This window comes from Terrapene carolina, unplaced genomic scaffold (genome assembly GCF_002925995.2).
Source record: "Terrapene carolina triunguis isolate 2854851 unplaced genomic scaffold, T_m_triunguis-2.0 Scaffold93, whole genome shotgun sequence".
NCBI lineage: Eukaryota > Metazoa > Chordata > Testudines > Emydidae > Terrapene > Terrapene triunguis.
The window spans coordinates 7094543-7110224 of record NW_020664444.1 but is presented as its reverse complement, the minus strand read 5'-3'; the positions used below and the strand labels follow the sequence as shown (position 1 = coordinate 7110224).

Sequence of the window (15682 nt, the reverse complement as noted above, 5' to 3'; positions counted from 1 at the left end):
CCAATTGAGGAGGTTATTGATGGAGGGCAGGGGTGGGGCGCAGAGAAGCAGAACCAGGAAGTTGAAATGACTTTCCATAGCAGAGCCCATGTTTCTGTCCTCAGTGCTGATAGGTCAAATAATAACACAACAATAATGATTAATAATTTAAAAAAACCCGAGGCATTGTAACTGGATTACAGGATCCTGAAATCCCAAGGGAGGGTGTGGGGAAAGGAGGGAGGGTTGTTTTGCTAAGTGATTGCCAGCACTCGAGGGGCAGAGAGGGATGAGAAAACAGGTGCGTGAAATACCGAGCAACCTAACACCATTCAAGCCACAGCCAGACGCCGCCTGCATTGGTTGCCGTCCTTGGCAGATCTGAGCCCACAGGGATGCTGGGGCTGGCAGGAATGGCTCAGTCTTCCTGAACCAGAGGGTGTCAATAGACTGCAGCTGGTAAGGGAGAAAGAAGGGGGGAAAGGAATTGTCATTGGGATTTTTGTTTTGTTTTTATTTTGTTTTGTTTTCCTTTAAGGGGTGGGGGGTGGGTCTGACTGTAGCGCACAGTCGGGAGGCCTGCATTGCAAAACAACAGCCGCAATACAGGCACAAATCTCTAATATCTCGCACCGGCTTTTAAACAAACAAACAAACAACAATATAACACGCCCCCCCCTCCCAAACCTAAGGTAAAAGAAAATGGTTCATTTGAATCCTCTCTCTCTCTCTTCACAGATAACAAGCCCGAGCCATGCAGTCCTTTCGAGAAAGGTGTGGTTTCCATGGCAACCAGCAGAACTACCAGCAGACTTCACAAGATACATCACGCCTGGAGAATTACAGGCATCAAAGTCAGGCAGGGCCGAACTGCGAGCGTCAGAGGCTGGTGGCGAAAGAGTACTACAGTCAGCAGCAGCTGCCTTACCCAGGGTACGAGAACAGCGCCGTGGAGAAATATCACAGGGGAAATAAGCAATTGCCCGGCCAGCAGCTGCAAGGCCGGCCGGCCTTTTCGAATTATGCAGTCCAAGAGAACAGCCCGTACCCGGCCCGCTATTCTGGGGAGGAGAGCCTGCAGACCTGGGGAGCTCAGCAGCAATCCTTAGCCGGAGGAGTGGCAAAATATGAGGAAAACTTGATGAAAAAGAGCCCGGCTCCCGCCGGCAGCCGGCAGTACCACGAGCAAACGGCTCAGCTTCCATTCCGAACTCATTCCTTGCACCTGCCGCCGCAGCCGCCGCCGCAGCCACCTGCCTTGACGTATCCCAAGCTGCAAAGGCAGAAGATCCAAAATGACGTCTCCTCACCCATGTCCTTTTCCCAGACCGGCCACTTTACCCAGCACTCCCAGTCCCAGTTCCCAGCATCTTCGACGTACTCCTCCGTCCCAGGAGGGAGCCAGGCAGCTCACTCCTATAAAAGCTGCACCGCGCCCTCCAGCCAACAGCACGAGCGGCCTCTTGGAGGTGCTGCTAACCTAGCATCTGGGCAGCGAGTACAGAACCTGCATGGCTATCAGGCAAACCGAATTAGCTACGACCAGCAGCAGCAACCGCAACAGCAGCAGCAGCAGCAGCCCTTGCAAGGAAGGCATCATGCCCAGGAAACGCTTCACTATCAAAACCTAGCAAAGTACCAACATTATAACCAGCCAGGCCAGACCTATTGCCAGACTGATGCTCCAGTGAGGACCCCAGAGCAATATTACCAGACATTTAGTCCTAGCTCAAGTCATTCTCCAGCTCGTTCTGTTGGTAGATCTCCATCCTATAGCTCCACTCCATCTCCTCTGATGCCAAACCTGGAGAATTTCCAATACAGCCAGCAATCTCTCAGCTCAGGGTCTTTCCCTGCCGGCATCACTGACCACAGCCATTTCATGCCTTTATTGAATCCTTCTCCAACAGATGGGACGAGTCCAGATGCTCAGTCTGGGAACTGCAAAAACTTGCAGAAGGAGAAGATCCCTGAAAATCTTCTGTCCGATCTCAGTTTGCAAAGTCTAACTGCGCTCACCTCACAAGTCGAGAATATTTCCAACACTGTCCAGCAGCTTCTCCTTTCAAAATCAGCTGTGCCCCAGAAAAAAGGCATCAAAAACCCTCCTAGGACACCAGAACAGCTAAAAGGCCAACACTGCAGTCCAGAGAGTAGCACATACTCTGCCGAGCAGGTAGGGACCCCCCTGTCGGACCCTCTTAGCACCCCTCAGTCAGTACATGCTGAAGCTCAGGATGCCGATTATCTGAGCGGGTCTGAAGATCAACTAGAGAGAAATTTCCTTTATTGCAGTCAAAGCCGCAGTCCAGCGAGGGTCAACAGCAACTCCAAGGCCAAGCCCGAGTCGGTCTCTACCTGCTCGGTGACTTCTCCAGACGACATGTCCACAAAGTCCGATGATTCTTTCCAGAGTATTCATGCTAACCTGCCCTTGGAAACATTCACCAAGTACATGACCAATGAAAGGGAGTGCCCGAGGCTGCTCCTGAGTGCGCTGTCTCAGGAGGAACTGGCTTCCGAAATCATTGTGCTACAGGATGCTATCAACGAGAAGGCAGACAAAGCCTGGGCCAACTCCCCCGCTTTAAACAAAGACCCCGCGAAATCCCCTTTCCATATAGAAAATCACAGAACGTGTCTGGACTCAATGGTTAAGAGCACCTGGTCCAACCAAGGCGACTCGGGTACCCACACCGAACCCCTGAAATTAGACAAAGCCTCTGGGGGAAACAACAGTAAGGATTTCAGCGAAGAGGTTTATGAGAATGCCCAGGTGGAGTTTACAACAACTGAAACAAAGAATGCTCTTAAAGTCACCAGTTCCATGGCATATAATTCCAAACCCAATATCCCAGCTGCTACTTCGAGTTCTGGGGCCGCCAGTTACAGCTGCTATTCAAACACCACGGCCAACTCAGTAGGTTCCGAAAATGCCATGGAGCATTTTGACTGGCCAGATGAAAGCATCAGTGAATCATGCCTGAGGTGGAAGGAGCTTGGGCCATGCCTACAATCGTCAGATCTTTCCAAGGGTTTGTTCCACAGCAAATTGGCCGGGTCTTGCAAAGAGAAAAAAAATGCCTGCTGCATGGATATATGTGACGGCGAACAGCCAGCCAAGAATGAACAAGCCGAGGACTTCAGCCAGCAGCAGATGGGGGAGGAAGAGGAAGACACTTTGACGTATGATGAGGCCACCAAAGCAGATAGTGAGAGGTGGCTGGAGGATACCAGGCACTGCTGTTCAGGTGGGGACTTCAGTGAAATCCCGATGATATCATCTCCAGATCTGAAGGAGTCCGATTTGGAACCAGAAGAATATTCATCTCTGTGTGAGCTGGCTAGTTCAGAGCAGAAGTCTGTGATCTACGATACATCCCCACCTAAACCTCCTGAGAATGCTGCAGTGCTCTCCTCCAAGGATGTGCCGGTATCAGCAGAAGAAACTGTAAGCGCAGTGGAGAAAGAAAATTCAGCTCCCTCCTCTCGTTTGTCTGGACAGTCTGTTATCCTCTTAGGTCCGGCAGTCGGCACTGAAACCAAGGTGAAAAGTTGGTTTGAATCTTCCCTGCCTCACATAAAACCTGAGGAGGACACAACGGTAGGTGAAAGCGTCCTCCAGGAGAAGACAGAGACCGAAACGACCTTGTCGGTCAAGGTAAAGAAGCAAATGCTACCGGAAAATTTGCTGGTAAAATCAGAATCAATCTCTAGGGGCAAGACTCTTCGCAGCAAGAGGGTCCATTCCAGGTTGTCAGAAGGAGAGGAATCCAGCAAACCAGTACCAAGCCTGTTCAAAGACATCCAGGCAGCTGGCATGGTGGCCAATCCATGTGTAGGGCCAGATGCTGAGATGGAAACAACAAGCAAAAATACCCATGGCCAGACTCCTAGGTTTCCAGCTGAAGGCTTGCCAGCTCGGATGTGTACCCGCTCTTTCACTGCCTTGAGTGAACCCAGGACGCCAGCCCCACTGGAAGGACTGAAGGTGTTGGCCCATCAAGAAAAGTTAGGGAAGAAATCAGTTTGTGGCATGAAGCAGAGAGTTGCTTTCAAAGCCAGGAAACGCACCGGAAGACCGACCCCAAAAGTTGTCCAAAATCCCAGCGATCCCACTTCTCTCCTGGTCCCAAACTTGGTGCAGAACGAGGACTTTATTGGCCAGAAGGCTAAAGGCCTCGAGCCCCAAGATGCAGAGGTGAAGGACCAGAGATCCATGATCCTGCGATCTAGGACCAAGACACAGGAGGTCTATACGAAAAGGAGAAGGGAGAAGAGGACGGCAGAGGTCAGGCTCAAAAACTGTAAAACACCCAAGAAGCTCCTTTCAAACAACCATCTACCCCCCACCTTCAAGATCACACCCCCAGGGGGGCCACACAAAGAAGGGAAGGTGGGCAAAAGAATGAAACTCCCCAAATCCGGGCCCGGAATGGGCAGCAAAATGTCTGAGCGGCCGCTGCATTCGCTGAAGAGAAAATCCACCTTCGTGTCCCCTATCCCTACCAAAAAGAGAAATTTAGTTTTACGGAGCAGCAGCAGCAGCACAAAAGAGGAGAAGCCCGAAGCCTCCCCCAATCTCTTTAAAAGGATGCCGTCAACCAAAAAGGCGAGAGCTAAACTGCCCACAAAGAGCTCCTGCGAAGCGGCCTTGACGCCCCCTCCAGCTAAAGAACCCCCCAACGTTTGTATTAAAATCACCTCTCGGGCAGCGTTTCAGGGGGCCATGAAGACAAAAGTGCTGCCCCCGAGGAAAGGCAGGGGCCTCAAGCTGGAGGCCATTGTGCAGAAGATCACCTCGCCGAATTTAAAGAAGTTTGCATGCAAAACGGCCGCTGCCACCGCTACTGCACACAGTAATCCTCTGAGCCCTGCCGGCGCGGAGAAGGAGCGGGCCTTAAAGAATGCAAGTGTAACCCCAGCGGTGGGAGAAGCGGGGCCATTAAACCAGGGCATGGCACAAAAGGCTCCTGCCGCTTCAGTAGCAGAGCAATTATGCAGAAATTCGAACAACAGATCCTTAAAAGGAAAACTAATGAACAGTAAGAAACTGTCCTCTGACTGTTTCAAGGGTGAGGCCTATTCATCTCCCGAGACAGTGCAGTACAACAGCAGCAGCATGGCTGCAAAGAGCATCAGCTTGCTGCCCAAGAAGAGGAACCGAAAAGGGAAAGCAGCAGCCTTCAGCGTGGCCAAAAACCCATTGGACAGGCGTGCGCATCTCGCCCCTGCTCTGCTCCTGACGGCCAGAGAGCGGGCAGGCGCGGGGGACGCGCTGGGGAACGGGGAAGACGGACAAAGGGACGGGAAGAAGCCAAAGACCGAGGACAAAGACTTTGCCAAGAACGAACCCCCCGAGGGGAGAAGCTCCCAGACCCAAACCCGGGCGCAGAAGCAGCGAGCGAACCACTCCAACTACAACGGCTACTCCAAGAGACAAAGGAAACGGCACACCCGTAGCAAGGCCAAGAACGTGGCCTCCAGGTGTAAAAGCAGGGCGAAGCGGCGGCGGCGGCAGCAGGCCCCTCTGCTTAACCCCGCGGAGCCCGAAATCAGGCTCAAGTACATCTCGTGCAAGCGGCTGCGGACGGACAGCCGAGCGCCGCCCTTCTCCCCCTACGTGCGGGTGGAAAAGCACAACGAGTTCACCACCACCTGCACCGTCATCAACTCAGCCGGGGAGGAGGCCAGGCTCCACAAGGAGCAGCAGCCTTCGTCCTCGGCCCAGGCCCTGCTTCCCGGCGGGGCCTCCCTGCAGCCCAAAGCGGCGCTGCCTTTATCTTCCACAATGCACCTGGGCCCAGTGGTGTCCAAGGCCCTCAACGCAGCCTGTCTGGTCTGCTGCCTCTGCCGGAACCCAGCCAATTACAAAGACCTTGGGGACCTCTGTGGGCCGTATTACCCGGAGCACTGCCTGCCGAAAAAGAAATCGAGGCTGAAAGAAAAGATTAAAGTGGAGGGGCCAAGCGAAGAGGCTCCTGTGCCTTCGCCGGCAGAGAGAACGCTCAAAACGACAGATAATAATTGTACAACGAGTACAATCAGTGGAAAGCCGCCAAGGCTGGACAGTGCCGCTGACTCAGCGAAACAGAGCGCGCTCCGGTCGAGTTCCAGGGGAATGTTTAGGAAACTACAAAGCTGTTACTGCTGTGATGAGAGGACAGAGGGAGAGGAGGCGGCAGAGAAGCCCAGACGGCACGAGTGCAACAAAGCCGAGTCCCCGTCTCAGGAGTCGGTGGGAGACACGCAGGAGCACTGGGTTCATGAAGCCTGTGCTATATGGACCGCTGGGGTTTACCTGGTTGCAGGGAAGCTGTATGGGCTACAGGAGGCGATAAAGGTGGCTGCTGAAGTGGTAAGAGCCTCTCCTTAGGCTAAAGGGCCATTTGGAACGTGCACACCCGCTCACCAGCCCTACACACCCGCCTCCCGTTAGCAAAAGTCCGGGATCGCCCAGATCAGAGAGGGCAGCTCAAACCCACAGTTGTGATTGTCCGTGGGGCGGGGGGGGGAGCCTTACCATAAGACATAAGGATTGTATCCTCCAAACAAGTCGAACCACATTCTTTGCAGTCACTGGCTGGGGAGTCGAGGTGTAGCCCTTTAGGAGGCCATCCTAGGAAAGGCATTCCAGTGCCTGAGAGGCAGGCTCGGATTTCCAAGCCCGGGTGCCTCGCAGTTGCGTCCTGCAAGGTGTCGGGCCCCCTCAGCTGGAGCAAAGGGTGCACTGCACCTGACACGATTAGGCCCTCCGGATAGCTAGCGCCTCGCCTAGGCAGGGCATCCTCCTGAATGCCCCTGCGCTGGGTGCCCCCCGTTTGAATGCAGGAGCAAACAGGTAACGCCAGCAGTGCTTAGCGCCAGATTCCCAAAGGGCCTCTCTGAACGTGCCCGCAGAGACTGCATCCGCCTTTGCAGTTGAGCAGCTAGACAGACATGCAGCACAACGTCCACACGCAAATGTGGGGTTTGGCCCATGAGGACCCTTTCTGATATTGGACTGAAGGCTAGCGGGACGCTGTCAGAGGCTCATAGACTGTTAAGGCCAGACGGGACCATTAAATCATCTGTATCTCGCAGGCCAGAGCATTTTCACCCGGTTACCCCTGCACTGAGCCCCATGACGTGTTCCTGTTCTTCTGGGCATTCGATGCTCGTCCCGAATAGAGCCCGTTCTCTAGCCGTCCCAATAGAACACAGCCGACTTTCAAATAGGGCAATTAAAACCCCCCACAGGGCCCTTTTCACCAGCGAAACGCCACGTGCCCCCTGGTGGGAAGCCATTGGAAACCGGAACACCAATTAATGAGCAGCCATGTGTCTTTAGTATTCATTTGGGGCCACATCCTGCCAACTCCAGTGGGAAGTCAGCCTGGGTAAAGACTGCAGGGTTTGGCCCTGTATTGAGCTTTCCTTGGCGTCCCCAGACTTCACACTGTGTTAATAAATAGAAGAGGAAGATGGAAGGAAAAGGGGATTTAAACATTCACCAGCCGAGTCTTATTAGGAAGAGCCAATACCTACCTCGTTTTGAGTCAGACACGTGATCATTACCTGCTGCTGTCGACTGGCTCCAAATGGCACGTTCGCATGTTCACCTTCACCTCACCAGCCTCCACGGCTCTAGTTACATTCCTGCTGTGGATGGGCGGTGGGCGATGGAACAGTCTCCCATAGCACCCTGCCCTTGCCCCCCGTGCGGTTCCGGTGCTGTTGCACACACAGTAAACAGCAGCACCACAGATGCAGTTAGACAGCCAGGCTTAACGGGGCGTTAATAAAAAGCCTGAGGAGCAACAATGAAAACCCGCCAATTGTCTTAAGAAATGTTGCTCCCAGGAAATTAAAAATAATGCACGGGCATAGATTGGGTTTGTCTGGCGATAGGTATCCTATAATTACGCATCAGGCCCGGGCAGAAGCTGAAAACAATGGGCGAGATTCTCAAAAGCACCCAAGTGATGTATTTGCACAAGTCCCATTGACTTTCGGTGAGACATGTGCACCTTTGAAAATCCCACTCATGATGCCTATTTTGGCCTTAAATTAAGCTTTCTTCATGCGGGAAGGTGACCCTCCATGTTCCCATAAAATTGTGGAGATCCATCACCCGTGGGGACTCTGAGATCCGCTGGAAGCAAACTGTTCCACCTTTACCGCAGCTGGCTTGGCATGCGTCTCAGGTGCAATGCTAGCTAGGAACAGGGACGGAAGGGGAAGGGGAAATGGGATGAAGAAACAGAAGCTGCCTGGCCAGATTCCACAGTGACGGGCAGAGTAGAGGGCAAAGGGACCCTTCTTCCTTCACTTCTACCCCTTTTCTTTTCTGTGCCAAAAGGATCTAGTGCAAGTAAGACGCACCATGAGGGTAATTAACCACTGGGACAATTTACCTAGGGAATGTGATGGTTTCTCCAAGCCTTTCAATCGAGACTTGATGTTTTTCTTAAAAAAAACCCTCTAGATCCGTCAAAATTGGATGCAGGGGATAGTGGGTGATGTTGTCTGGTCTTGGCTATGCAGGTGGTCAGACTAGAGGATCATAATGGCCCTTGTTCAGCTGAAAGTCTATAAATCCATGGTTTTACCAAAGGGGCAGCCGTGCCCCAAAACACCAACTAGCTTGAGGCTGTCAGTGGATATGCCACATTGGACTGTCCCTCAGCCTGGGCCATTTACACTGTCGGGCGCATTTACACCTGTGCCTAAGTGTGTCTGCTCATTTGTACGCACACCGTTCCACAAGCAGAATAGACAAGCTCAAAAGCAGAGTGATGATTAGCTTCTCCGGGCAGAGATCTCTTCTGCGCCTTCTTCCGTGTCTCTGAAGCACCATGCTCAGCAGTGGGGCCACTGAACTGGTAATAATTCATCATCAGAACCTGCCGGGCAAAGGAGAGCCAATCAGGGCCAGATCCTCAGCTGGTGTCACTCGGCATCGCTCCATTGGCTTCAGCAAAGCGAACCTGATTGATGACGGCCGAGGATCTGGCCCTCGGAGTGTGGAGAGGTATCGCTGGGTGCAGATAATGGGATGTTATAAAGCGTTCTGCTGTGTTTTTACAGCATGTCATTACTGGTATTTAAATAGCTTTATGAAATAATCAGGGTTGGAACATTTTAAACATCCATTCGCCCTCTGTCCCCAGCTGCAAAGCCCCTACAGGGGTGGGTCTGTAGCGATTGCTCAACCATCCCTTGTCTTGGACCGCCATTCGCCTGCACCTCGCGCTTGTACTGTTGTAAGTGATGTACCTTGGAGTTGCTGAGTCTCAGGACGGGGGAGAGGCACAGGGCCAATTCTGCTCTCGAGCTCTGCTGTAGAGCAGGCTGGCATGAGCGAGGGCTGGCGTGAGTGAGCGGATGTGGCCCGAGGATATGCTAACGCAGTGAACCCCATGTCATGGCTAGGAACTGGGATCAGTTAGCATGAGGAGAGTGGATCAAACAGTCAATTCCCCGCAGTTCCAGGGTTTTCATCTTCCCCTTCTGGGCTATGCTCCACATGCATCCTTCCCTCTGGGCCTCTGCAGGTTGCACAGTGCAAGGTGCCCTCTCTCTCCTGACCCTTCCACCTGCAGGCCCCTGGCTGGGTGTTCTCCAGCACTGCCGTTTGACGCAGTGCAGCGTACACAGACTCCGAGTTGTACCAGGCCTTGTAAGGGACAGCTCGTGTTCCCAGAACGGTGCAGAAAGAGGTGCACACCCCAAAATCCATATACGTTTCGCACGCAGCGCAGGGCGAGCTGGAGACTGGAGCACATGAAGAGCTGGGATTCTAGACCCAGCTCTGTCCCTGACTCACTCGCCGGCCTCAAACAGGTCACTCCACCTGTGGGTGCCTCCGTAAAATGGAGAGGACGACGCTTACCTAGCCCACAAGGGGGTTGTGAGGATTAATGAATATTTGGGAACTGCTTTGAGATCCTCTGGTGGAAGACAACAGGAAGGGCAGAGTATTTTGCCTGTTATACATCAAGCAAGTTCATTGGGCAGTCACCAGAAGAGTGTTTTGTCCCACCGCAATAAGAGGAGTTGCCTCCCCTGACACACAGTCGGGTTGCATTAGCCCCACCCCATCCCAACACCCCACTGGGCTAATGCCCTTTTAGAGCATAAAGGGTTGCCACAGCCTCCGAGCGTTCAAATTTGGGTCTGGTTACCGGTGTTCTTCGGCCTGCAATTCTGGTTCCAGTCACCGGAAAAGGGGTGGTTAACAAAACCCAGTGGTAGGCCGTGGACAGGACAGGGTTAAAGGCTATGTCCATTGCATAGGCTCACTCGTTAGTGGTTGTGGGGGGAAAGGTGGTAACTGGGACAGAGTTCCTGTACTGGAGGGGCTAGGAAGGGGGCAGGAGTGCTATCCCAGGGACCAGCCATGTGCCCACTGAAGTCAGTGGGAGCAATGGAAGCATGCTCTGTTGCCAGATCCCCAGTAAGGGTTACACCTCACCGTCCTGGGGAAATGAATGAGTGTGGGAACGTTAGTAGGGCTCAACCAGGCTTTGTGGGGCTGAGGAAGGAACGGGGTGAATCTGAACCTGGTGGGGATGTGAAGGTGACAGCTTTTCCTGGCCTTTCCGTGGCTGCCAGGGGACTAGCTAGTTCTTGTATCTGGGATTTACTTCGCTGGACCTCACTGGATTCTCTCTCTCTTTTCCCCCGCTGCCCCGTTGGTGGATTTAAAGAGATGCTCTAGTTGCCAACAAGCAGGAGCAACCGTTGGGTGCTGCCACAAGGGATGTGTCCAAACCTATCATTACGCATGTGCCATTGACACAGGTAAGGCTCGCTTAGGAGCGGAGGGATTTGGGTCATGAGGGCTTGAAGGACCTCAACTTCCTGCTCCCCAGGGTTCGGTTGTTCCTGGCGCGATTCCCAAGTCCCGTGCATGAGAAGAGTTCTACAAGGTGGGGAATAAGCCTCCATTGCGGCTGGCTCGGAGACCCCCTTTCTGAGCGTTAACGCTCCATGGGATTTGGGGGTTCATAAACGAGAGGCACCAGCGCATTGCACCCAGCTTTGTCTGTGCTCTCCAATGCACTTCAGACCCGGCCCTCCGCCCCTCATGCCGGGCCTGAGTTCCCTCAGCAGGTCTGCCAGTGCACCGCCAGTTCTGACCCGCGCGCCTCCTATTCCGGGCCTAGTCCCCCCTTCACAGGAACCACAGCTGGTCTAATTAGTTTGTATTATGTCCTATTTGTGATCATTCACAGGGTGGCACTATGTGGTTAGAACAGAGGGGCTGGGAGTCAGGTCTCCTGCATTCTACGCCTGCCTCTGCCGTAGGTTTGTTGCATGTCCTTGGGCAAGTTACTCGATCTCACTGGGTTTTAGTTTCCCCCTTTGTGAAAGGGTATAATGGTACTTCCCATTCGTTCATGGTGCCAGAGTTACTGGTGATCTGTATCGGGAAGGCTCCAGAGAAGGGAAAAACCTTTTTAACAGGCCAGGACCAAATGTGTTATTCTCTGCACGCCCCTGCAATCGATTTTGTTACCGCCCAGTGTCAGTTTGCCATGCACGTGCGCCAGAGAGATGGGACGGTATTTATGTGGCAGTCAAAAACCACTGGCCGGGTCTTAAAGGTAATTTCAGCGTGGCACCGTTGGGCACTTTGCCACGGCCAGTCTTGGAGCCTCACTCTGTTCCCCACAGATTTCAGGGAGGATTTCGTCCCGGCCAAGGGACTTGTGCAGGGAAGGGCATTGCAGTATTGTGAAGTTCGTTGCCATGTCGCAGATTTGTTGTAGGCAGCAAGATGCCCGTTGGGGGAGTTGTTAAGAGCTCACCCAACCCCTCTCCTGGAGGCTGCTGGGAGAAGGGGGTTTGATGCAGAAAGGCAGGGTGAGAAAGGCAAGAAAGAATGAAGGGTGAGAGTGAAAGGATGAGAGCAGTGTGGGGTGCTGGGCTGAGGGGGGCACTTCTGATCCCATCCATGCCATGCGCTCCCTGGGGGACTGGGTTGAGTCCCCGCCACACGCAGCGCCTCAGTTTATCCACGGGGGGGAGGACCCCACTGCACGGAGATGTGGGCAGTAAGCAGTTAAGGTAAAGGGGCCAGAGTCAGCCCTGTAGATCTCCGCAGGAGTCACACGGTTGGGCCTGGTGTTGGGAAAGCGCTTTTGAATCAAAGCAGCCACAAGCGTTCTTCCCCATCCCCTGTCTCTCTGTGTCCCGTCCTCCTGACGGCCTCACCGGGGAGCAGCTGTCGAGCCGGAGGAGGCTGTGAGCCGCCCCGGCCTCTTTCACAGCTTGGACTGCCGTACTGTCAGCCTCGCAGACATCCACTGGTACTGGGAGCTTTCCCGTGGAGAGGAGAGGCCTGGAATTGCTGCCAGCCCTATTCCCAGCTAGCGCCAGCTCCCCCAGCAGTCACCCAGGCACATGTGCCAGGTTGGGATGGGGCGGGACCTGCTCCACCGAGCAAGATCTCCCCAGACTCGACCCTCTGGACGGCCTGCGTCAAATCCCGCTCAAGCCACCAGGGGAAGAAGTTTGGCCAGTCTCAGCTTAGCCCTTTGGCAAAACCATGGCCGCAGCAAACCCCATCACTCATTTAGCGCAACGAAGTGCGGTTGGCAGGAGAGACCCGAGTTCGGGGCCGAGGGGCAATGGCAGGACTGGGGCTTTAAGAGCAGGTCCAGGCTGAGGAGCTGAGGCAGAGCTCTGTGGGTGCTGCAGGTCGAGGGTGAGGAGTCCTGGGGGAGCCGTGGGGGGCCTGGCACAGCCCCTGCCGGGCTTTAGCTGTGGCTGACGTAAGCTGGGCTTCCCATCAGCCAGGAGCGGCCCCTCTGGCTGCTGGAGGAGGAGCCATTATGGACACTAGAGTGAGTCCCATTCAGTCCACTGCAGGACAATGCCTGTGGCAAAGGGGAAATCAGCAGGGGTAGGGAGAAGGCTTCACAGCTCCACCACCGCCCCCAGCTCAGAGCACTCAGTCCGCGGGCTAGTGGCGGGTGGAGGTGGGTGGTTGTGAGAGGCTGGGGGGGACGACACACAGCTGCCTCACCCACACCCTCTAAAGTAGGGCTCTCCTTTCCGTTCGCAGGTTGTTTATTAACTGAAGAGAACTTCTCTCTGAAATGTCCCAAACATAAGGTGAGTCCAGAGCCCCTCACCCAGGAATCTGTCCTCTCCTCCTGGCTTCCCTGGCCACAGCCCTGGCAATTCTGTGTGTTCCCCTGCACAGCCCCCAGCAGGCTGAGGGGAGTGGGGGCTGGCTGGGGTAGCCCCACTGCCATCCTTCCAGCCCAGGGGCTCAGCTCATGGCCAGCCCTATGGAGCAGGAATCAAACCCAACGGCCTGCCCTTCCTGCCTGGCCTTCAAGCCACCTCTGCACTCTGGCCGTGTCGCCCTCCATTCCTGCCCCCAAATCTCAGCTCCCTCTGAAGCCTCTTTAGACACCTTGCTCTGTTGGCTTCAGCCTCTGGCAACTCGTCCCAGACGTCTGTTGCCCTCCTGGGGAAACGCACCCCCTGATTTCCCTTCCAGCTCCCAGAGAGATGGAGTCAAGTTGCCTCTAGATTCCTGCTCCGCGGGCTGCCTGAGCCGTTTGCGTCTGTCGGTGTTGTTCTGCCTGGCGTAAGCAGGCAGGGAACAAAGTGAGGTTGAAGCGGGAGCATTGGAGGGGAAGAGGCGGGGGGGGCGGGAGGAGGAGTGTCACTGCTGCTGCCACCACCTCCCCACAAAGCAACAGGAGAAGGGCTGGGACTAAAGGGCTTTGTCTTCCCTCAGGAACTCATTTCCAAATGCTGATCGGGGGGGCCCGATAATTTAATCAGCGCTAAAAGCACTTCCTGCCTCTCTCCTTCCCCAGCTACAGCATGTGCACCTTATTACAGGCAATCAGACGGGAGGTCGGGGCTGCACAACCCGGATCCAGACTGGGAACGTGCCCACAGCTTGGGGGTTGAGTGTTTGGATGGGGGGGGGCGGGTTGGGCCAGGCCCAGCTGTCGGTTGTAATCCGGTCGGGACAAGACCGGGCAGGTCATCACCAGCTGGTCTGATGAGTGGGAAGAAATGTGCAGATGTGTCTGGTAGCTGCTCCAGGCTGATGCCCAGGGAGGGAAGCCGGGGCTGTGGGCCCGGGGGAAATGCACAGCACCCCGCAGACGAATAGGCTCCCACTAGCGGATTTGTTAAGCTGAAGTTGCAGAGTGTATAGCGGAGGCTGGAGGGACAGGCCGTGCAGGGCAGTTCCTCTGGTACAGGACCAATGGCGAAGAGGACACCAGCGTTGGAAGGACAGGACAGCAGCGGGGGGAGGTGCACGCATCCCTTTCTCTGGAAGACTCTGGGGAGGGCAGGATACCCGCAAGCCAGCAGATGGCTAGCGTGGCTCTGAATCCAAAGGGACAAGCCAGAGGAGGGCAGGTTGCTGAGAGATGAGTCCTCCTGCCCCCCGGTGGTGGCCGTTCTCTCTGTCGAGCCGACAGGCTGCAGATACGGGCCTGCAGTCTGGCTGGAGCGTGCTGTTATTTTGCCCTGTGCCCGGCGCAGGTGAGCAGTGCCAGCCGCAGGGTGAACCCGGGGAGTCTCATGCCACCCTGTTCCCCGCGTGCTGGCAAAGCCAGGCCTGGAATTCAGCCAGCTCAGCAGGAAGGCGACACCATTCTCGCTCCTCCTCGGAGGGGGTGGGCCCCCCCAGAGCAGCAAGTTAACCCTTTCGCTGCCGATCCATTAACCTGTTCGGCTTCTTTTGCAGAGGCAGCCGTTATAATCCATCTGCCGGGAAGTCGCCCCTCCGCCAGGCCCAGGTCACCCCAAAGGCTCCTTGGTGCTTGTCTCAGCGGTGGCTGCCAACGACGAGATCCCCCAGGGAAAGGCAAGGACGAAAGTGCAGAATGTACCCATCTGCGTCCATTCCCCCGGGCAATAGTGTTTACCTGGGACGGGGGAGCACCCAGAATACAGGCCAGGTGGGAAGCCAGTTCCAGGTTCTACTTCTTCCCTTCTGCTCCCCCCAACACTCTACCAGAGCCATTCCGGATGGGCACGGAGATCCAGCTCCAGGGTCTTCTTGGAACTCTATCCAGAGCCATTCCAGGTGGGCACATAAAAGCAGTTCCACGTTTTTCTCCTTCCCCCTCTGAACTCTACCCCGGAGCCAGTGGGCAAAGAAATCCAGTTCCAGGTTTTTCCTCCTCTCCCCTTTAGGACCTGTAACTGACACTGATAGTAACATCTTTCACCTGGGACAAGGCCCCAGGTAAATCCCGGCCTGGAGCATTTTCAGCACCTCCCTTTGAAGTGGATTCTGGGTACACCTGCTGCGGTGGGACTCCCTTGACCAGAGAACGAAGGCGGCGCGTGGACGGTGGCTTCTCTGACCCGGTCCCAGATGATGCAAATAACAAAACCCATGGCAAACACAGACTATGTTTCAGAACTACATTAGCTGCACAGGGGTGGGGGGGGGGTGGGGTGGGGCGGGGGAGGGGCGGGGAGGGGGTACAGTGTAAAAGGGTTACTGACGATGTTGTCTTACTCTGGAACAGCTGGACTATGAGAGCTTTCCAGTCCTCCATATCTCACTCTGATCTGATCTGAGATGTTGCCTTCAGCAAACCTCATGGTGTCTGTCTGTATATATGTGCTCGACATGAGAAAAAAAATGGCCTGATGTTTGAAACAACACTTTGCTCTTTTGGTTTGGTTTTTCATTTTCAGCCCCGGTCCCCTGCCGCGAGCCCCG

At 54.8% G+C, this 15682-nt stretch overlaps 1 protein-coding gene across 2 annotated transcripts; it reads left to right on the top strand.

The window, feature by feature from the left end:
• Positions 1-721: 721 nt before the first annotated feature.
• On the top strand, positions 722-15381 carry RAI1 (retinoic acid induced 1). 2 transcript variants are annotated; one of them, XM_024217532.1, is made up of 5 exons: positions 722-6337; positions 10671-10764; positions 13034-13083; positions 13803-13894; positions 14693-15381. In XM_024217532.1, the coding sequence occupies exons 1-5, from the start codon at positions 734-736 to the stop codon at positions 15078-15080; spliced, it is 6228 nt and encodes a 2075-aa protein (XP_024073300.1). In that variant the 5' UTR covers positions 722-733; the 3' UTR covers positions 15081-15381. The 2 variants fall into 2 exon arrangements, with proteins under 2 accessions (XP_024073300.1, XP_024073299.1); XM_024217531.2 differs by lacking the exon at positions 13803-13894 and having other exon boundaries at positions 14693-14806.
• The last annotated feature ends 301 nt before the right edge of the window (positions 15382-15682 follow it).

What these genes read in the sequence shown, in the direction of transcription:
- RAI1 (XM_024217532.1), top strand. Translation starts at nt 734, where the DNA reads ATGCAGTCCTTTCGAGAAAGGTGTGGTTTCCATGGCAACCAGCAGAAC. An exon ending in CGCATGTGCCATTGACACAG is followed by an intron (nt 10,765 to 13,033) that starts GTAAGGCTCGCT and finishes TTCCGTTCGCAG; the next exon opens with GTTGTTTATTAACTGAAGAG. An exon ending in TGAAATGTCCCAAACATAAG is followed by an intron (nt 13,084 to 13,802) that starts GTGAGTCCAGAG and finishes CTCCTTCCCCAG; the next exon opens with CTACAGCATGTGCACCTTAT.